The sequence below is a fragment of the Rhinichthys klamathensis genome, unplaced genomic scaffold (genome assembly GCF_029890125.1).
Source record: "Rhinichthys klamathensis goyatoka isolate OS25496 unplaced genomic scaffold, OSU_Roscu_1.1 h1tg000035l_1, whole genome shotgun sequence".
NCBI classification, from domain to species: Eukaryota; Metazoa; Chordata; class Actinopteri; order Cypriniformes; family Leuciscidae; genus Rhinichthys; species Rhinichthys klamathensis.
In genome coordinates, this window is record NW_026606583.1 from 5,609,539 (window position 1) to 5,632,127 (window position 22,589).

The 22,589-nt window shown below is 44.2% G+C and overlaps 1 protein-coding gene across 1 annotated transcript in view; it reads left to right on the forward strand.

The window, feature by feature from the left end:
• Nucleotides 1–22,589, forward strand: part of LOC130080585 (transient receptor potential cation channel subfamily M member 4-like) — a 93,404-nt gene that overhangs the window by 50,118 nt on the left and 20,697 nt on the right. The window contains exons 11-21 of the mRNA XM_056246014.1: nt 982–1,218; nt 2,096–2,197; nt 2,338–2,466; nt 3,401–3,530; nt 3,621–3,766; nt 3,864–3,976; nt 12,755–12,859; nt 12,954–12,994; nt 13,135–13,370; nt 15,420–15,535; nt 16,109–16,241. Coding sequence (XP_056101989.1) covers nt 982–1,218; nt 2,096–2,197; nt 2,338–2,466; nt 3,401–3,530; nt 3,621–3,766; nt 3,864–3,976; nt 12,755–12,859; nt 12,954–12,994; nt 13,135–13,370; nt 15,420–15,535; nt 16,109–16,241 — 1,488 coding nt within the window. The remainder of the gene's footprint in view (nt 1–981; nt 1,219–2,095; nt 2,198–2,337; nt 2,467–3,400; nt 3,531–3,620; nt 3,767–3,863; nt 3,977–12,754; nt 12,860–12,953; nt 12,995–13,134; nt 13,371–15,419; nt 15,536–16,108; nt 16,242–22,589) is intronic.

A 22,589-nucleotide genomic window follows, 5' to 3' on the forward strand; every position in this document is an offset into this window, starting at 1 on the left:
TTGTTCTTCAGAGTTTAGGCTGCTTTGTGTAATGAGTGAGCCGGAGCTCCTCACTACACAATGTTCTGTTTGTGAGGTGATCAAATCAGGGGAGACCCCTAAGGGGTCGCGTGGTCTTCGGCCGGACTCGTGAGATGTCATCTCGAGTCACATGTCCTTTTGGTCACCAGTCGTAAACAGGGCATTCCTTTCTTTATTCATTAGAGGAAAACGCTGCATGTGCGAATCAGAGTCAATGATTTAATCAATTCAAAACGCTGTCCCTTTGTTTCACGAATGCAAGAGTGTAGGGGAACTTTACTGAATTAGAATCTAGTTAATTTCCTCCAACATACCAGAGCTGGCTCAACTACCCATCTGATTATCACTACAAGACTTACTTAGAAGTTGTGATCCACAAACAACAGATTGTCCTGACAAAAAGTGGAATCTGCTCCATTTCAGGAAAAGCGTATGTGCGTAGCCTGCATTGTACTCTCTTAGTTTCTGGAAGCTGTTTGCCGTCAAATGTGCTGCACACAGATAAACATTAGGGTTATAATGTTCAGGAACAGTGTTTAAAATCAGCCTTAGGAAGATCAAACAAATGAGCTTTGGAAACAGTTTCACTTTGACAGCGACAACACTGTCTTCTCTAACGCAGCTCAACCAGGCCTCGTCCGCCTTTTTGTGTATTTAAAAGGGCGGGCTTTATTTAAATGAGGAACATTATGACAAAGCCCAGAAAAAACACGTTGTAGTCCAAATTAGTCGTTTGTTGTAGTTCTTGGTAAGTGGATTCTGTTAAATAAAATCTCCCTTTGGAGTGGACTTTTAGCTTTGTAACCTTGCAGATCTTTTTTTATGCTCAAACAGCAACACCTCTTTAAATAATATTTCACAATATTACTGTTTTTATTTTTGTTAAAATAACTGTAGCCTTGGTGAGCAGTTTTTCTGGTATGTGGTGATAACCTGGTATTTCTTTCCTGGCACATGCAGTACGATGATCTGAAAGATTCCATGACTGACGCGTTGATGAACAATAAACCCCAGTTTGTGCGTCTCTTCATTGATCATGGTCTGAACATTGTGAGCTACCTGACTTACGAAAAACTGGAAGATCTTTACAACTCCATCCCTGACAACAGCCAGGCCGGCAAACTGCTGCAGCATATCCTGAAGGAGCGCAGGAACGAGTCCAGCAATGATAAGAAATACCGCATTAGCATTTATGAGGTGAGATCTGAAAATAATTGGACAAATATCAGCAGATTAGTGTCCCAGACAGCAACACAGTGTCGGCCCAGTTCCGGTACATGTGGATTCCACCCGTACCAGATGTGGGCCGGATCTGGGCTGACACTATGTTGCTGTCTGGGGTATTACCCCTCTATAGTAACACCCATTGGAGGGCATAACTAGGATTTCCCTTGCTACTCACAAGTTATTCTTACCAGTTTTGTACTTGTAAAACAGCGCAAAAGACAAAATCCAGTAAATACCTTATTGATAATACATACAGGCAAGCAAATGAGCCCAGAATATGAACGTAACACGCTAACTTGCATGTTAAACATTTTCCCATTTGAATACCATTATAAAGTAAATGCATATGGACGTAAGGACCAAATAACACTCCTTATTGATAAAAATACTCTTTACAGGCAAGCAGATAAACCCATAATATGAACGAAACATGCAAAGTTTTATGTTAAGGGTTTTCCCTTTGAAAACTATTATAAAGTAAACTCATAACATGAAATTGATTGTGTTGTTCATATTCTGGGCCAATAATACTGAATCTGATCTTTTAAAATCACTAAGTATATTAAGCGATTTTTACGTTAGGCATTGTAGAATGTCTCACTGTTTTTTAATGAAATACTGTGATGAGGGCTGTATATGGATCATAAGTGGCCAAAACTTGCAGTTTGTTCACATATCTTTGTTTTTGAGACAAGTAAAGAGAGGTAAATATTTGTGGATCGAAACTGTTGCAAAATTGACAGACCTGTGCTGCAGTTCTTTTAGATGTTTTGCCAGCTAGTCATGTGACTGAAAACTATGAATACCGGTATGCACTGTTGTAAATTTCACCGATTTTTCATCCCAGGTGTCCCAACTCCTGGAGGATCTGTTAGGGGAGGTATGCCAGCCCTTCTACAAGTCTGTACTGATGCTGGACAATAGTTCTACCAAAAGAAAAGCTTTTAAGGTACCAGACTTATTACCTAGTACCTTAGAAATGTATTATGTCTAGTCTGAATCCCCCCATAAAGGAATAAAGAAAATACATTTTCTTTATTTTTTAAAGAAAAATAAAATGTAAAATAAAATTTAAAAACCACCCTTCAGAAAGCATGCCAGGTCCTGCAGGGGGAGTGTAGCTATCGGAAGCAGCCATGTCAGCACGCGTGGTTATGTCTCTTCATCTGGGCAGTGCTGCAGAACCGCAGTGAGATGGCCATCTTCTGCTGGGAAATGGTAACATGCTTCTGATGAGTTATCAATTTTTATCGATTTTAATGTTCTGTCATTATTAGTCATATTGTTTTATATTTAGATTAAATGTGCTGTCTTTGAAAACTCACTTAAAGTTAATATTCAAATTAATTAACTGTCAAAGTAAGATCTTTAGCAAACCTCAAAATGAACGTCACACATTTCAGGTGTGTGATGTGTTTTTTATATATAATAAATTGTTGCAAAATACAAATTGTATTTTCGCACAGTTCTCCATATACAGTTTGATATGTATTTTATCCAACTTTATCAACATACATACACTATACTCGCGTAAAGCGATATACTTTTTAATAAACCTCAACTGCTTGACTTTATTAATTTTTAACTTTACCTGCATTAATACGGTACACTCACATAAAACTATTTATACTATATAGCAAATCTCAACTGCCTGACTTTTATTTAATCTTAAAATGTAATTGTTATCACCCAGCTCTTTACATAAAGTTGGATATAAAAATGTCCAACATTATCCGTATACATACAGCAATATACACTATATAGCAAAAAGCAACTGCTTGAAACTGCTGCAAAATTGTTATCACTGTTATTTCTAGATTTAACTATATTATCAGCAAGCTTTAATCTTCTAAATGCAACTATGTGGCATGAAGATATTAAAATATTGGAAACATTAACATCATTTTCTGTAATGCTTTGAAACAATGTGTATTGAGAAAAGCTCAATACAAATTTATTTGTATTTATATTTGTATATATACAATGCCTAAATTTACTTTTAGCAATTAAAATGACCAATTTTAGTTTTACTTATTTATTCATAGGAAATAGTAAGGAATCCTTATTTGTCAGCCATTTATAAAAAGTGAAATGTATAAAAGGAAATGTTCTGCACAGCATCTCTCTGATCTGTACTGCCGTTCTCTCTCAGTGCGGCGAGTCGGTACTGACGGCTCTGGGAGGATGTAAACTGTTGAGGGAGCTGTCTAAACAGGGGATTGAGACAGCGGCCAAGCTTTCCATTAAGGAGTTGGCCCAGAAGTTTGAGAATATGGCTCACGGTATGATGCGTGAAAATGTTCGGTTTTTGGCATCTTATAAATGTTCTAGTGATAAATCCCTCTGTTTTCTTCCTTGGCATTTTTTGACAGATGTGTTTAGCATGTGCTACCAAACCAAAGCCAGTGATTCCTTTAAGCTACTGATTCGCAAGTCTGATATGTGGGGTGACGCCACCTGTCTGAAGATGGCCATGGCTGCTGACGCCCGTATTTTCTTCAGCCACGATGGAGTACAGGTCTTTTGACATGCAAACAGTCATTAATAACATTGTTTGTTTGGTTTTGGTAAGTGTTTCTGTCCCCTTTTTTTCTTAAACGTTCTCTTTTTTTTAGTCGCTGCTGTCTCAGATCTGGTGGGGTCAGATGGAGAGAGGAACTGAGCTCTGGAAACTTGCTCTGACTATGGTCATTCCTCCTCTCTGCTACACCAACCTCATCAAATTCAGGTCAGTATGTCAACCATGTAAATTTCCGGTAACACTTTACAAAAAGGTCGCATTAGTGAACATTAGTTCCCCTTCAGGGACTACCGCTGCGTGTAATCGCAGTGGGAACGCCCCCCAGCGTAACGCGTCTGAAGCATGAATGAAATCAGTCAATGGAGCGTCACAGCGAGTGACGTCACCGACCAGGAAGCTATAAATATTCCCTGAATACACAAGCCACCAGCTTCTGTTACTTCAGCAGCGCTCTGTGTGTGTCTGAAATCTTTCGATTGTGTTTGTCTGATTCTGTCAGGAGTTTTTCACTATATATATATATAAAAAAAACAAAATGAGCGAGCAGTATAGAAAGTGTGGTCCCCCCTGTACACGTTACATCACGGGTGGGGATTCACACGAGTTATGTGTAGCTTGTTTGGGAGTTCAGCATGCCCAGTCAGCTCTCGAGGGAGTCGATTGTGAGCATTGCGAGCGCTTTCCTTTGAGAACTCTGCGCTCGCGGCGATCGCTCTTCGAGGAGAGTGGTTTGGTGCGAGCTCCCCAGGGCTCGGGTCCCGCTTCTGTTGAGGCAGAGCGGCGGTGCTTGTCTTGGGGTTCGCAGATGGATCTCACTGGCGACGCTGAGACGGGCCCCGCCCTATCTCAGCTTTCTCCGGCGGGATCCAGTGCCTCTCATCCGGCTCTGGAAGCACGCGCTGCGGCCGTTACTTCTGCCCGGGTTGAGGCACATGATGATGTGGAACTTAGATTATCCAGTTCTGAGGAGCTGGATGTCGAAAGTTTGGCATCAGAGGAAACTAGCTCACTTCATTATACTGCTGAAGAAGGTTTGATGGATGTGTTATCTCGGGCTGTTGAAAAACTCAGTATTGAATGGGCAACTGATAGACAGGAATCTAGAAATAAAAGCAAACCAGATGATAGATTTCTCTCTGCACGTCCTCAGCCTTCTCGCCGGTGCTTACCGTTCTTCCCAGATCTTCATGCTGAGGTTTCAAAGACCTGGGTTAGACCGGTTTCGAGCAGAATATATACTAATCAATCCAATGCTTATGGTAATATTTTTGGTGCAAAGTCTGCTGGATATGTGACGATGCCGAAGGCGGAGGAGATGCTCGCGAGCTATCTCTCTCCTGCCTCGGCATCTTCGCTTAAAGCACCGGCTCTTCCTTCTAGACCACTAAAAAATACTTCTGTGCTGGTGGGGAAGGCTTACTCGGCGGCTGGGCAGGCGGCTGCATGTTTGCATACAATGGCCATTATGCAGGCTTATCAGGCCGACCTGCTCAAAGATGTGAGTGAGGGGGGAGAAATTTCGGCAGATACGATTAATGAGCTCAGGCAGACTGCTGATCTCACTCTCCGGGCCACCAGGGAGACAGCTAAATCTATCGGCCGGTCTATGGCAGCCATGGTGGCCACAGAAAGGCATTTATGGTTGAGTCAAACCTCTATGAAAGAAAAAGATAAATCTCTCCTTTTAAATGCTCCCGTTTCGCCTGCGGGCCTCTTCGGTGACGCTCTTCACTCTGTCACTGAGAGGTTCCAGGAGGAGAAAAAACAGGCGGCTGCTTTTCATAAGTTTATCCCTCTCAAAGTGCGTCACTGGGGCTGCTGAGCGAGGGCAGTCCCAGCCGTCGAGTTCGTCGTCTAAAAGAGCACAGCAGAAGCGGAGTGTCGCGTCTCGTGCCCCCCCCCGCAGACAAACTGGAGGGACGAGGCGGGGCGCTCTCCGGCGCGGCCTTCTCGGGGCAGGACTGATCTGAGGACAGTCATCGTCGCCAGGAAGGCCGCGTCGAAAAAGTCCTGACGGGCTGAACGTCAGGACTCTGAGGGTGGTCCCCATCGGGAAAGACTTGAGTTCGCCGCTCAAAAACACGGCACCCTGTCTTTCTCGATGCCCTCAGGGGTCTGTTCTACTAACCCTGCCTATACAGGGCGTAGAGAGACTCGGCGAGCGATTTCCCGAGGGACGCTCGCCCCCTCCGAGGAGGGTTGTGGAGTGCTCAGACCAGCTGTTTGGGATGTTCATCCAGAGGCCAGCCTCGAGAGGCTGGTTCCCTTAGTAGTGTAAGGGGTATACAGTCAAAGACCCAGAACCAGATATGAAGAATGAAGACCCGGAGTCAGAATTATAAAAAATTAAAGAAAAGTTTTACTGAAGATAGTTTGCATTTTCATCAGCAGAAGTCAGCTTCAAGACTCCCACAGGAGTTCGTAGGCCGCCCCCCTTACAGTTACAAAGATCACAGCAGTTATACCATTTCCAAGGTCTAAGCTACGTCATTGCTTACAGGTTGAATGATTCTCATTGGCTAAGAAACATGAAAGCCTAAACAATTTAACACATGTGAGGAGATAGGGGTGCCTATCGCCATTAGTAAAGATAGTTGTCGTCCACTCATTGGATTTAGGTCTGTGGTGGCCTCGCAGGTTAGAGAAGGGCGCCGGGGTGTCTGGTCCGACCGTCCAGAACCTACATAGAATGTCATACGCACACACACACAAATAACAGACACTAGCAAATAACAGCTCCCATCAAGGCTGAAGAGAGTCTGAGCTCCTTATTATCAGTTAAGTATACCAAAACATAATGCTAAAACATTCACTCGTTTGGGAGAAAAACAGATAACTGACATTTACTCCCAAGGAAGGAAATACACTGGAAAGAATACATTTTAATACAACAATTAAAGTTTGATAGTAACGCTCAATATAGCTTGACCATATGTCCAGCGAAGAATCATATGTGCCCACGCTGCCTTTAGGACCCTCTAACCTTTCTACTGATCCCAGAGAAAGAGACAAACGGCCTTGTGGGTTACGTGGCCTTCGTGTCCTGCGTGTACTACGTGCAATCTCAAAGTAAGATTGGAATGCACCTAAAAGAAACTGGTTACTTGCATCCATGCATTTAAGAAAATATATTTTCACAAGCACAAGAATATAAAAATTATTATGTGATAATGAATATATTTGATTATTGATTTTTATAAAGGAAGTATATAACCATTCAAAATGATATATGATTATATATGTATTTGAAGAGGCAAGGGATTTTGACCAACCCTTCAGTAGAGTTCCTGGCGGAATGGGAAATGCTTCCCAATGTTTCTCAGTGGGTCCTGAATATTATAAAGAACTGGTACGCTATTCAGTTCAGAACGCGTCCACCTCGGTTCAGAGGGGTTCTGCCCACGGTGGTGGGCCCCGAGCAGGCTCTGGTATTAGAATAGGAGGTAAAAACTCTGCTGCAAAAAGGGGCTATAGAACGGGTTCCTCCGCCCAGCAGGGAGTTAGGATACTACAGCCGGTACTTCATCGTTCCGAAAAAAGATGGAGGGCTGCGTCCCATTCTAGATCTGCGTCTCTTAAATCGCACTGTAGGGAAGCTCAAATTCAAGATGCTCACTCTCAAACAGATCGTGTCACAAATCAGATCCGAGGACTGGTTTGTCACGATAGATCTAAAGGACCTTACTTCCATGTATCCATCCTCCCTCAACACAGGAAGTTCCTGAGGTTCGCTTTCGGGGGCGAAGCGTACCAATATCGGGTTCTTCCGTTTGGCCTAGCACTGTCACCCCGCACATTCACGAAGTGTATGGATGCAGCTATAGCCCCGCTGAGGCTGCAGGGCATTCGTATTCTGAACTATATAGACGATTGGTTAATTCTAGCTCAATCAGAACAACAGGCGGTTCGGCATCGAGATGTCGTTCTTGCTCACATCAAGAGGTTGGGGTTGAGGCTCAACGCCAAAAAGAGTGTTCTTTCTCCATTACAGAGAACCACTTTTCTCGGTGTAGTGTGGGATTCGACGACGATGCAGGCACAGTTGTCACCTGCTCGTGTTGCTTTGATTCTCGCCGCAGTAGATCAGGTCAAGCTAGGCCAGTCGTCCACTGTAAAACAGTTCCAGAGACTGTTAGGTTTCATGGCAGCTGCGTCCAACGTGATACCTTTTGGCCTCCTGCACATGAGACCGTTACAGTGGTGGCTCAGAACCAGGGGATTCTCCCCGAGGGGAAATCCGCTTCGCATGATCATGAGTTCGCGACGATGTCTTCGCGCCCTGGTTATGTGGAAAGATCCTCGGTGTCTGTCCCAAGGCCCGGTGTTGGGAGCTCCTTGTCGTCGCGTTATGCTAACGACAGATGCCTCTCTCACGGGGTGGGGGGCGATCATGAGTGGTCGCCCAGCTCAGGGTCTGTGGGAGGACCATCACCGTCTATGGCACATAAATTGTCTAGAGATGTTGGCAGTGTTTCAGGCTCTGAAACACTTCCTCCCAGACCTAAGGGGCCACCATGTTCTTGTCCGAACAGACAACACATCGGTGGTCTCTTATATCAACCATCAGGGGGGTCTGCGTTCTCGCCCACTTTACAAACTGGCACGTCAGATTCTCCTATGGTCCCAGGGGATAATTCTTTCTTTGAGAGCTATTTATCTCCCAGGGTACTTAAATCAGGGGGCAGACATCCTGTCGAGGCAGGGGCCGAGGCCCGGGGAATGGAGTCTTCACCCCGAGGTGGTGGAGCTCCTATGGGAACATTTCGGTCGTGCCGAGGTAGACCTATTTGCTTCCAGAGAGACATCACATTGTCCACTGTGGTTCTCTCTCAGCCTGCCAGCCCCACTGGGGTTGGACGCGATGGTACATCCGTGGCCGAGGTCACGTCTGTACGCTTTTCCCCCGATCGCTCTGCTCCCGGGAGTTCTGGAGAGGGTTCGCCGGGACGGGCTCAGTCTTCTGCTAATAGCCCCGTTCTGGCCGGCCCGAGTATGGTTTGCGGACCTAGTGTCTCTCCTCGACGGCTCTCCCCTAGAGATATCGATCAGGAGAGATCTACTCTCTCAGGCGAGTGGGTCGATCCTTCACCCCCGCCCAGAACTATGGAGGCTGTGGGCTTGGCCTCTGAGGGGGCCCAGCTCATAGATTCTGGTCTCTCGACTGAGGTCGTTGAGACCATCCTCCAATCCAGAGCTCCCGCCACGAGGAAGTTATATGCCGCGAGGTGGAAACTTTTCACCTCTTGGTGTGGAGAGCGCCAGCAGGACCCAGTTAACTGCCCGGTTGGTACAGTGCTGGATTTCCTGCAGGACCGTCTCTCCACAGGGTTATCCCACTCCACACTGAAGGTGTACGTGGCGGCCTTAGCTGCTTACCACGACCCTTCGAGCGGAGGTTCTCTCGGGAGACACCCACTTATATCTCGCTTCCTTCGTGGCGCCTTGAGGCTGAGGCCTGCAGTTCGCACGAGGGTACCAGCTTGGGATCTGGCCATCGTCTTAGAAGGTCTCTCCCTAGCTCCTTTCGAGCCCATCGAGGAAGTTTCGGAAAAGTTCCTTACACTAAAGACTATCCTTCTTCTCGCTATCTCGTCTCTAAAAAGAATTGGAGATATTCAAGCACTTTCGGTGGCTCCCTCGTGCCTGGAATTTGCTCCTGGTATGGTAAAGTCTTTTCTCTGTCCGAGACCAGGGTATGTTCCTAAGTTACCAACCACTTCGGTTAGACCTATAGTACTGCAGGCTTTCTGTCCTCCGCCTTTTTTGACGTCAGACCAGGAGAAACTTAATTTGCTGTGTCCTGTTAGGGCTTTAGATGCGTATGTCCACAGAGCTGCCCTGTGGAGGAAATCAGAACAATTGTTTGTCTGTTTTGGGTCACCTAAGAAGGGGTGTCCGGCATCTAAGCAAAGGATGAGCAAGTGGGTGGTCGAGGCCATCTCGCTTGCTTACGGTTCGGCCCATCAGCCTTCACCTTTAACTGTAAGGGCTCATTCCACCAGGAGCATGGCTGCCTCTACAGCTCTTCTTTCAGGAGCTTCTCTTCAGGACGTTTGTGATGCGGCAGGCTGGTCCTCACCGCACACTTTCGTCAGATTTTATTCCCTTGACCTTAGCTCCACTCCCGGGGCTCAGGTTCTCTCGTCGGCTTGTGTCTCCTAATGACACAGGACGTGGATTTGGTCGTATGGGGATGTGGGTATTGCGTTCCCACTGCGATTACACGCAGCGGTAGTCCCTGAAGGGGAACGTCCCGGGTTACGTATGTAACCCTAGTTCCCCGAAGGGACGGACGCTGCGTGTCCTTTCATACTCCCGGCATCCCCTTGGATCGCTTGCTTCAGTAACATTAGAAGCTGGTGGCTTGTGTATTCAGGGGATATTTATAGCTTCCTGGTCGGTGACGTCACTCGCTGTGACGCTCCATTGACTGATTTCATTCATGCTTCAGACGCGTTACGCTGGGGGGCGTTCCCACTGCGATTACACGCAGCGTCCGTCCCTTCGGGGAACTAGGGTTACATACGTAACCCGGGACGTTAATGGATTAACTAACATTAACAATGATAATTTTAATTCAGATCATCAGTATTTATTATTTGTTAATGTTAGTTAATAAAAAATACAACTTATTTTCCGCACTATAAGGCGCACTTAAAAGCCTTTAATTTTCTCAAAAAACGACAGTGCGCCTTATAATCCGGAGTGCCTTATATATGGATCAATTGGTCATTTGGACCATATATGAAACAGCGTGCCATCGCTGTCAGCGAGCCGCCGTATCTAAGCACTCATACTGGTCAGATTGTGAATGCATGTCGCGAGCTCGCTCACGAGCAAGCGCGCTTACTATCAGATCACTCAAATGTTCAGAGGGCTGGCATACCAAATCACTCTGGAACTATGGGTTGTCATGCAATTCATGTGGAATGTATAGAATTCTCGCTCTCGGCCCAATCCCCAACACATACATTTGACATTCCCTTTAGCACATCTAGTAGCCTGACTTCGTCATACTCATATTCTAGTCAGAATGTGAGTCTGATGCTGCTTCATAGGGCTTTGATTATGAGGCGTGTCTTAACCGAACCAGGGAAAAAAAAACGCTGCACTCAATTGGATAGACCTACAACCAATCAGAGCAACGCAGTAAGTCAACTACTTTGCATAGCACAGTTGTCAACTACAGAACTCAAATGCACGCACGCTGGAAGAAGTAAAATAACGAGTGTTGCTTCTTTTACTTGGCCCTCTATGAGTGCGACCAAAGGAGAAACCACAACGACCACAGGGTTTTCATTGCGTCCCATCTTCTTAGTTACCATCGGAGCCAGCTGATAAATTAAACTTTTGCCGAATCCCATAGGAAGGACGGCAAACACATCTTTCCGATCGACAAATGCCTTGATTGCAGTTCTATGTTCGTCTTTTAAAATGAATGCGCTGTCGATTTCTTTTACAACGGACGCGATAGCGGAATCTCTACATCTCAGTTCTCCAGCGGCAGTCATCTCTGAGGGAAACCAGTTCAACCCAAGCGCTCTTTGATAACGTGAGGATTACGTCCCTGCAGATCATCTGTCCATCATTGTATAAAGCCCGCCCTGGCAATTTGATTGGCCCGACGATTTCTGAACCGATCATAATTACTCCTCAATGGAGCGAGTCCAGACCGAACTTCCCGATCAAAAAATGTTGTGGGTGGGGTTCGGGCTGGCATCCAGGCTACACATCTAGTGGATGCATAACGCAAACCCAGTCAAACGTTTGACTGCAGTATCTTATGCGCCTTATAATCCGGTGCGTCATATATACAAAATTTTTTCTAAAATAGGTCATTCATTGAAGGTGCGCCTTATAGTGCGTAAAATATGGTACTCATTGTTAGTTGATGTTAGCACAGGTCTGTTAAATATTATTAACTGATATAACTTCGTTTTAATGTGTTAGTAAATGTTGAAATTAACATTAACCAAGATTACTAAATGCATTAGAAGTATTTTTCATTGTTAATACCAATGTTGGTCATTTTATTTGACAGGATGGAGTAAGAGACAAACCAACTAATGCCACAAATCATCACAGAATTCAAATCCATTGCTAATATTTGCAGAAATTTGACCCGAACAGAACTCGAGTATACAAAATTTTGACATTCCATACATATGATCCAATGTTGTGGGGAAACTGAAAGAATTTTGAACAAACTTGAAGATTACATTTTTAAGGTTTTTAGCTCCCATCTGGGTCAAAAAAGGGTCAATCTTTTTTTTCTAGTCTGTTATGCTCAGCAAGGCTGCATTTATTTCAAAAGTGACAGTGAAGACATTTATAAGGTTACAAAAGATGCCTATTTAATCAATGCTTTAATACATTTAATAAATAAATGCTGTTAATTTAACTGTGTATCAAATAATTCTGAAAAAAGCATCACTGTTTCCACAAAAATGTCAAGCAGCTGTTTTCAACATTGATAATAACAATTATAAGAAATGTTATCCGAGCATCAAATCAGCAAATTAGAATGATTTCTGAAAGATCACATGACACTAAAGCCTGGAGTAATGATGCTGAAAATTCAGCTTTGCATCACAGAAATAAATTACATTTTAGAATATATTCAAATGGAAAACCGTTCTTTCAATTTGTAATAATATTACACAATACAACTGCTTTTACTGTATTTTTGTTTAAATAAATGCAGCCTTGGTGAGCAGAAGAGACTTCTTTCAATTTTTTTTTTTTTTTCATGTTTCCAAACATGACAGGTACTGTACAACACTCCCAAAAAAACATTTTGTTTTAATTTCAGAAAAGAAACAAATGAAGTAACACCTGGAAAATTAATTAGCAGAACATCACACAGTGATGTGGAAATCACTAACTAATAGTGAATAATTAACTACTTCTATTTTTACAAGCTGTGAGTTTAACATTTGAAATGTATTGCTTACTAGGAGTGACCGAAATTTTTATTTCTCACAGGAAAGAGGGTCACGCAGAAGACAAATCTGTGATGGTACCTCCACCCTCAGCAACAGACTGTCACTACACAGAAACTGTCTTCTCCTTCAGTGACATCAAACACCAGTAAATGAGCTTTTATTTAATACATCATGCATAAATATAAGATCTCTGTAGACAAACATACCTTTATCTGTGATCTTCTTATGATATTTAGCAGTGAAGCAGAGCAAGAGGATCATATCAGACGACCAACAAAAGGTTTGACTGTTCAGTTTGAAACCCATGGGTTAATGAACAATTTTGTTCATTAATAGTCATTTTTTGGTCTTTTATTTGATCGGGTTGACCGAAATTTGTTGCCCTTATTACTTTTCCCTGTTTCTTCCTTCCTGTATCAGGTACCTTTGCACATGTCAAACCTAAGGAGCCCTTTCTGTTTTCCCGCTGGAGGCAGTTCTGGTACGCTCCTGTCACTTCATTTATCGGCAACGTTCTGATGTACTTCCTGTTCCTGTTTCTGTACGCCTACGTGCTATTGGTCGACTTCAAGCCACCTCCCCCTTATGGTCCTGCCCCTTCGGAGTACGTGCTGTATTTCTGGGTTTTTACTATCGTGTGTGAGGAGATTCGAGAGGTAGGTGCCGACACACGGATGCTTCACTTGTAAAAAAAATCAGCTTACAAGTGATCAGTGTTGGGGTTAACGCATTACAACTAATGCCAGTTATGTAATCAGATTACTTCTTTCAAGTAACTAGTAAATAATGTGTTACTTTTAAATTTACAACAAAGTTATTTTTTCAAATAAATAACTCAAGTTACTTTTGTTTTCCTATTTATTGAATGACAGCTCTCTTGCCTACGTGTTGGGTAAGTGCAGAGGCTTTTTGTGCGCAGTGTAAACATGATACTATAGTATTTGAGTTTCATAGGACATGTTATTGTAGTTCTAGACTACAGATATACTCACATACAGTATTCTTCTAAATGAATAAAACAGGGAAATGCAAACTCAGAAAACTACACAAACCTGCAATAATTAAATGTTAAATAATACAAATATACTTTATGTATTTAAAGTCCCACTCCGATCATATTTTGAGCTATTTTTAAACATTCCCAGTGGTCTTTAAATTATGATTGTGCCATTTTTAGCCAAAATCACAAAACCTGTGCCGGCTTCAGCAGAGCGGCAGTAGCTCATTAGCAATTCGCCTCTGCGTTGTGGGCGGAGCCGTTGGCACGGAGACGACCCTCCCCCTGCCCGTTGCTGAGAGCTCTGTCTCTCCCGCTAGCTTACACCCCCAATACCGGTGGGACAACAGTATTATATACACGTTAATTATTATTATCAGAAGTTAATCAAAGTTATCACCGATCACCGATCATTATTTCACTCCAAGACGTCGCGTGTGGAGACGCCCAGTGGAGTTACTTCGTCACAACTCCAGTCTATTTTAGCCGGCATTTTAGCGTCTGCTACTGATTCACGGCCATTTGAATGTAGAAATACTCAGAAATACAACTTTGAGCTTATTTTTCTCAAGATATGTCCTCTAACATCAGAAAAATGCCACAAGAACATGTTAACACCTAGAAAAACATTATTTTCATCGGAGTGGGTCTTTAATCTCACTTTATTAACCAATGTCTTTGCTACTGACCTTTGATTGTCCAATTCCACCATACAAATCTGTAAAAATCACTTTAGTTAAACATCACATTTGTGTTTCTTAGTTTTTTTTGCAATCCTATTCTTCTGTGATCCAGAATGGGCAGCACCCTCTACTGTACAGGCTTGAATTTGCATTTCCTTCAGCCTGAGGCGATTCATTTGACTTCTGGTGTGAAAGTTCCTTTACTTTTGCCAAAAATAGAACTTTTTCTTTTCTTGTTATTTAAAAACAAACAAGTGAGCTCATCCCAGGTGAGAAAAAGTAACGCAAAAGTAATAACTTTTAATAATTAAATACATTTAATAATTAAAAGCTTTTATTGTGCCGTATTATATCACTAAACCAAACCAAACAAAACGCCACAGCAGGCTGAAACATGAGGGTTTACACTGAAGACGCGTCACACTGAACCATTGTACATGCTGGGATCTCTTTATTATGCTATCTCACATACTTAGAAAACCGAAACACTTACTTTGAGTGATGCATTTCATAAGCCGTGCAAAGGTACCTCAGATACATCAGTGGAAGTTGTTAACAATGGTGACGGTCAACAGAAAGTTTCACCCCATGCTCACCCAACATCCATAATCCAAACCCCAAGCTTTTTACACACAGGTAAGCACACACACATTAATACAGACACCACACCCCCGGTCCCGCCCACAGTAACCGATGACGTCATGATGCATGTGCACATACACCACAGTACACAGAAAAGAGGGAATATAATAGAAACCAAGTCAAACCCAGTGTATGGCTCCTACAGCTTTACTTTTTATAAGTAATTAAGTAATGCAATTAGTACTTTTTTAGGGAGTAACGCAATATTGCATAATATAATAAAACATAATATAATATAATACAATGTAATTTTTAATTTATAATATAACATTACTTTTAAAAGTAACTTTGCCCAACACTGCAAGTGAAACAAAAAGTTTTTCAGTTGAGTATAATGATTAATCCATCCATTTATTCTACTTTCTCCTGTCTTTCATTCCCAGGCGTTTATTGTGGGCAGTAAGACTTTTACTCAGAGTTTGATGCTGTATGCTCAGGATGTGTGGAATAAGTGTGATATTCTTGCCATCTCCCTCTTCATTGCTGGTCTGTGCTGCAGGTAATGGCCCTTGACTGTCCTGCAAGTTTCCATTAAAAAAATATTTATCAGCAAAAAAGTTTAAAATTTTGATTATGATTTCTTATGATTAAAAATAAGAAATGTTTTTTTGAGCAGCAAATCAGCATATTAGAATGATTTCTGAAGGATCATGTGACACTAGACTGGAGTAATGATGCTGAAAATTCAGCTTTGATCACAGAAATAAATTATGTTAAAATATATTTAAATAGAAAAGTTATTTTAAATTGTAAATCATATTTCACAATATCACTGTTTTTTTTACTGTTTTTAATCAAATATACGAAGCCTGCATATATATATATATATATATATATATATATATATATATATATATATATACAGTATATTTTAACATACTTTTTTTTAATAGACCTTTCTTTTTTATATTTTAAAAACACATGATACATGAAAACTTCTGAAGTATTGCAGACTCTAGTAGCAGGCTATGGTGTCACAATTTAGCAGTTATTGTTTACTAAATATTCATCATACCTCCTACTACATTTTTGTGTAATCATCTGTATATGTGTGCCTTTGTGTCTGTCTCAGGATGTTCAAATCGTCATACAGCATGGGACGTGGTATACTGTGTATTGACTACATGGTCTTCACACTCCGACTCATTCACAATTTCGCTTTTCACAGACAGCTGGGTCCCAAAATCATCATACTTGTTAAAATGGTGAGACAAACGTTTAGTGAAAATTAAGCGTTCAATTAGAACCCTCCCTCAATACGAACACTGGTTCTGCCTAAAGAGGTAAAAGGACGATTTAGACTTTTAAAACTTTACAGCTCGGTAAAAATTTTTGGTATTATGGTACACGTGTTCACTATTTACTCAATGCTTATTAGCATGCATATTACTAGCATATTGGCTGTTCATTCTGTAAGAGTTCGAAATAGACCCAAAAGCGAAAGCTGGTTAATGATTTATTGAAAAGGAAAATGATAAATGCAACACAGGCTGTCTGCCGATCACAGGTAGTCTTGAACGCAGAACAGGAAAATGATCTCCAGAGAGAAACCAGGCAGGGTGATCGTCACAGGTTCGCGGTCAGGTAGTGCTCGCAGGAATAGGCAAGCGCAGACTCCACCAGGCAGTAACCGCAGCACAGAGAATCAGACTTGACATAGGATAGCCGGAGCAGTAACTCATCTGACATATGCGTACACACAGGACAAGAAACAGTAGCAATGATACACAGACGTCAGTAACGGACATGAACGAACAAACAATAAACCGACAAGAGGGGAAAAGAACATGAGGTCTAAATAGCCAGAAAATCAGGGCAAAAGGGAAACAGGTGTGAGGAGAGCAGGAGAGTGAACGCTGATTAAGAATGGGTTCAGCTGTGAAAGAGCACAAGTGAAAGAGAGAGAGAGACAAGCAGAGGAATAAGACTAGACTCCTGACAGTACCCCCTCCCTAACGGGCGCCCCCTGGCGCCCTGGAGGGGTACTGACGGGAGCGGAGGAAATCGTTGATAAGTGAGCGGTCCAGCACATCCCTTCCCGGTACCCAGCTTCTCTCCTCCGGACCGTATCCCTCCCAATCGACAAGATATTGAAAACCCCGTCCCCGGGGTCGGACGTCCAGCAGCCTCTTAACTTTAAAGACAGGAGGGTTAGCAGCAAGGGCAAGAGGGGGGATGGGGGAAAGGAGAGGAGGAGAACAGAGGCGGAGCGCAGGTTTAATACACGAGACATGAAAAACAGGATGGACACGTCTGAGAGAGTGTGGTAACCTGAGCCGTACAGCCGCTGGACTGATGACCTTAGTGATGGCATAAGGTCCAATGAAACGGGGAGCCAGTTTCCGAGCGGGTGCCTGAAGGGGTAAATTACGTGTGGAAAGCCAAACTTTTTGCCCACAAACATACCTGGGAGCTTTGGAACGGCGACGATTGGCGATACGACAAGTGCGTTCCCTGGTCCGGCACAGAGCTGACCCTCCGCCAAGTGCGACGACAGCGCTGAATAAAGGCCTGGACCGAGGGGACGGCAACCTCTGGTTCCTGAGAGGAAAACAGAGGTGGCTGGTAGCCCAGACAACAAGAAAACGGGGAAAGGCCAGTGGACGACGATGGCAGAGAATTATGAGCGTACTCGGCCCATGTCAATTGTTCACACCAGGAGGTGGGGTTATTAGCCACCAAACAGCGGAGCATCCGACCGAGGATGAAACCCTGAAGTCTGTCTTCTCTGTGGATGAAACCCTGAAGACAGACTGGCAGTAGCACCAATCTGTTTGCAGAATTCCCTCCAAAAGTTAGAGACAAACTGGGGTCCCCTGTCCGAAACAACATGAGAAGGAAGCCTGTGAATTCTAAAGACGTGGTCCACAACCGCCTGCGCAGTCTCTTTAGCCGACGGAAGCTTGGGGAGTGGAACAAAGTGAACCGCTTTAGAAAACCGATCAACGACAGAGAGAATCACCGTATTGCCGCTGGAGGGGGGAAGCCCCGTGACGAAGTCCAGGGCAATATGGGATCAAGGCCGGGAGGGAATAGAGAGAGGGCGAAGCAGACCGTCGGGAGGCGAATTACTGGACTTCTGCTGGGCACAGACAGAACATGACGCAACAAACCGGCGTACCTCACGTTCCATGACAGGCCACCAGAATCGCTGGCGGACAGCTGCCAAAGTACGACCCACCCCCGGATGAGCGACCAGTTTAGATGAATGACCCCAACGAAGGACAGCCGGACGAGCGGACTTGGTGACAAATAGCTTCCCCTCAGGACACCCACGGGGAACGACAGTGTGAGAAAGAGCCCTTCGCACCAGCTGTTCCACCCCCCAGGTGACGGACCCAACCACACATCCCACAGGTAGGATGGTCTCAGTGGTGGGACGACCCTCGGAGGAAGAGAACTGGCGAGAAAGAGCGTCAGGCTTAATGTTCTTTGACCCGGGACGGTAAGAGATAGTGAAATTGAAACGCCCGAAAAAAAGAGCCCAGTGAGCCTGTCTAGAGTTAAGCCTCTTGGCGGAGCGGATATACTCAAGATTACGGTGATCAGTCCAGACAATAAATGGACAGGAGGATCCCTCCAACCAATGGCGCCACTCCTCCAGGGCCAGTCGAATAGCAAGAAGCTCCCGGTTACCCACGTCATAATTACGTTCGGCAGACGAGAGTCGATGCGAGTAAAATGCGCATGGGTGAACCTTCTGATCAAGAGCAGAGCGCTGCGAGAGAACCGCTCCCACCCCGACGTCAGACGCGTCCACCTCGACTATGAACTGGTTCTTGGGATCAGGCGAAATCAGAATGGGAGCGGATGTGAACAAACCTTTAAGATGCACAAATGCACATTGAGCCGCCTCGGACCAGACAAAACGACACTTCGCGGACGTGAGCGCAGTCAAAGGGGCGGCAACCTGACTGAAATTTCTAATAATACGGCGATAAAAGTTTGCAAACCCCAAAAAACACTGAAGCGCCGAGCGAGACTCAGGAACAGGCCAGTCAGTGACTGCCTGAACCTTGGAGGGGTCCATGCTTATGCCCTCCGCAGACACGACCGAACCCAGGAAAGTAACTGACTGGACATGAAATGCGCATTTCTCTGCCTTAACATAGAGGCGATTCTCTAATAGCCGCTGTAATACGCGGCGCACATGTTGGGTGTGTACCTGGAGAGATGGGGGAGAAAATGAGGATATCATCCAGGTACACAAAGACGAAAATGTTGAGCATGTCTCTTAATAAATCGTTTACGAGCGCTTGAAAAACGGCTGGGGCGTTTACCAGCCCGAACGGTAAAACCCGATATTCAAAGTGCCCCAACGGAGTATTAAACGCCGTCTTCCACTCATCCCCCTCCTTGATGCGCACTAAATGGTACGCGTTACGAAGATCTAACTTCGTGAAAACCTTTGCCCCCTGCAAGATCTCGAAGGCTGATGACATCAACGGTAAAGGCAGGGAACTACACTAACATTTTCCACTGGTGGCACTTGCGCTACTAACTTTTTCAGTTACTAGCGCAAAACATGATTTGGTCGCACAAATTATTTATATAGTAAGCCGCTCTGGATAATAATGACCAATAGTGAAACTGTATTGCATACAGATGTGCTTTTTATTTTACTCTCCATCTTTTAAAACACATGCCTTCTTGTTTTCTTTGAAAATGGTTGGGATAGATTTACTGCAATAGAAAATACAGTAGCCTACACAATAAAGTGCTAAATTAATTTCTTTTGGATTTCACCATGCTATGGTTGGCACAGATGGGCAGACTTCTGAACTCTTAAGGAAAAGTAAAATAAATATAATATGTCATTGTGAAGCTTCAATGATTCGTGTTTGAATTGTTTTGACGCAGTTACAAATTTGGACAGTCCTGCAATTGAAGGCCCACAGAATTTACAGTAGGGCTGCACGATATTGGTAAAAAAATGACATTGCGATATTTGATTTTTCTGCGATATATATTGCGATATAAAAACAATTTCACCAGATGACTTGAATAGCTCTACTTGGAAAGAATGAATCATTCTAGAATGACTCTTGAGTTCAGTGTTGGACAGATCAGTTGTTATTTTAACCATTCATTAAAGTGAATCGGTTCAAAGGAGTCAGTTCGCGAATCGGACGTGTCATTAACGGACCACGGCACACGTTGTGTGATTATCCAGGCAGTTTAGGACATCGCACAAGATTTGTCTCAACACAGAAAACATTTCATCACCAGATAGATTTTTTGTTTTGTTTATTGAAAGAGTGGTTTATGCCATCTGAATGTGTGGAAAGCTTTTCAGAGAAGATGAGGCAACGTTATTTTAGCACAATTCACAACCAGTGGTAGTTCAGAAAAAAAAAAACTTTTACCATCGTGTATTCTCAAAGATATTCAGTCAACTCAATTCATTATTATGAGCGAGGGAGGGAGAGAGAGCGCGCGCGCGCGACTGGGGCTTTCACTCTCTCTGCTCGTTCTCTCAGTTAAACAAGCGCGAATCCGCGAAGCCAACTTGATGTGTTGAATGCTCAGAGCGCGTTATAAAATGTATTCTTAAAATACACATTTCTGTTTTAATAAATGCTCATAGTAAATCATAGCATATTGCCTAAAACATTAGGTAGGTACAAAAATAATCAAACGGTGATACATTTGCGACCCATTAAAAATTAGGGTCGCAATGGCATTTCAAAAGGTCGCATATGCGACCATTTTGGTCGCAGTGTAGTTCCCTGGGTAAAGGATACCGGTTCTTAATGGTAATGTCATTCAGCCCACGATAATCGATGCAGGGGCGCAAAGAGCCGTCCTTTTTTTCCACAAAGAAAAATCCCGCACCGGCGGGGGAGGAGGAAGGAACGATAGTACCGGACATGAGCGAAGTATCAAGGTACTTCTCGAGCGCCTCACGTTCAGGAGCGGATAAAGAATACAAACGCCCACGGGGAGGAGTGGTGCCAGGGAGAAGGTCGATACTACAATCATAAGGACGATGGGGAGGGAGAGAAGCGGCCCGGGATCGACTGAACACCGCTCGCAGATCGTGATATTCCTCCGGGACCCCAGATACATCAATAGACTCCTCCTGAAAAACAGGCAAAGAAGAAACAGAGGGAACAGCAGAGACAAGACAATTGGTATGACAAGACAAGCTCCAAGAAACAATAGAACTATCAGACCAGTAGCCGGGTGAATGAAAGAACGCGGCCATCCAGGGCGAGGGCTGTGGGTGTATCTCTTAATTCATGAAGGGGCAAACTATGTTCAATAGCCCACCTCTCATCGACAAAATTCCCCTCAGCCCCGGAGTCAATAAGAGCAGAGCAGACAACAGAAGTGGTGCCCCAGCAGAGGACGGCTGAAATCATGGAGCGGGAACTGAAGGATGGGGATAGTGGAGTAGCGGTCGCCAATATTCCCCTAACTACTGGCGAGCTCTCTCTTTTACCGAACATGTGGCAGCAAAGTGACCCGAGCCACCGCAGTAAAGGCACAGCCTCTCTCGAATACGGCGTTGGCGTTCAGCAGAAGAGAGGTGAATTCTCCCTAGCTGCATTGGCTCAGATTCAGGATGAGGTTCAGGTGACGCAGTTTGAGTGCATGGGGCTCCCCGGAATCCCGTGACGTCAGAGCGAGCACGTCGGCGTAAGTCGAAACGGTTGTCTAAACGAATGGCTAATTCAACCAAATCATCCAGACTGGAGGGAAATTCTCAAGCAAAAATATCGTCCTTAAGCTCATCATTCAAGCCCTCCAGAAAACGTGCCGTGAGCGCTGCCTCATTCCATTCGCAGGTAGCAGATAAAGTCTTAAATTCAATGGCATAATCAGCTGCGGAGCGTCTTCCTTGACGAAGCACAGCCAACTGACGAGAAGCCTCGCGCCCGAAGACAGAACGGTCGAAAACTTTCAACATCTCCTCCTTGAATTAATCAAACTGGTCGCAGCAATCAGCTCCAGCCTCCCAGACAGCCGTTCCCCATTCCTGGGCTCGACTAATGAGAATGGAAACCACATACGTGACCTTGGAACGATCGGAGGCATACGTGACAGGCTGAAGAGAAAATATGACTTCACACTGGGTAAGAAATGCACGGCACTCAGTAGGCTCACCAGAGTAGCAGGGAGGATTGTTGATACGAGGCTCGGAGGTGTGTCGCGACCCAGAAGAAGACTGGTCTTGGCGCAGGTGATGAAGCTGACCAGTCAAATCCGACACCTGGGCAGCGAGTGAATCCACGGCGTGTCTGGCGGCGGCTAATTCATCGGAATGTCTGCCCAGCAGTGCACCCTGCAGTTCAACAGTCGAGCGGATGGTTATATCGTTCGCTGGGTCCGTCATGGTCGGTTTATTCTGTAACAGTTCGAAATAGACCCAAAAGCGAAAGCTGGTTAATGATTTATTGAAAAGGAAAATGATAAATGCAACACAGGCTGTCTGCCGATCACAGGTAGTCTTGAACGCAGAACAGGAAAATGATCTCCAGAGAGAAACCAGGCAGGGTGATCGTCACAGGTTCGCGGTCAGGTAGTGCTCGCAGGAATAGGCAAGCGCA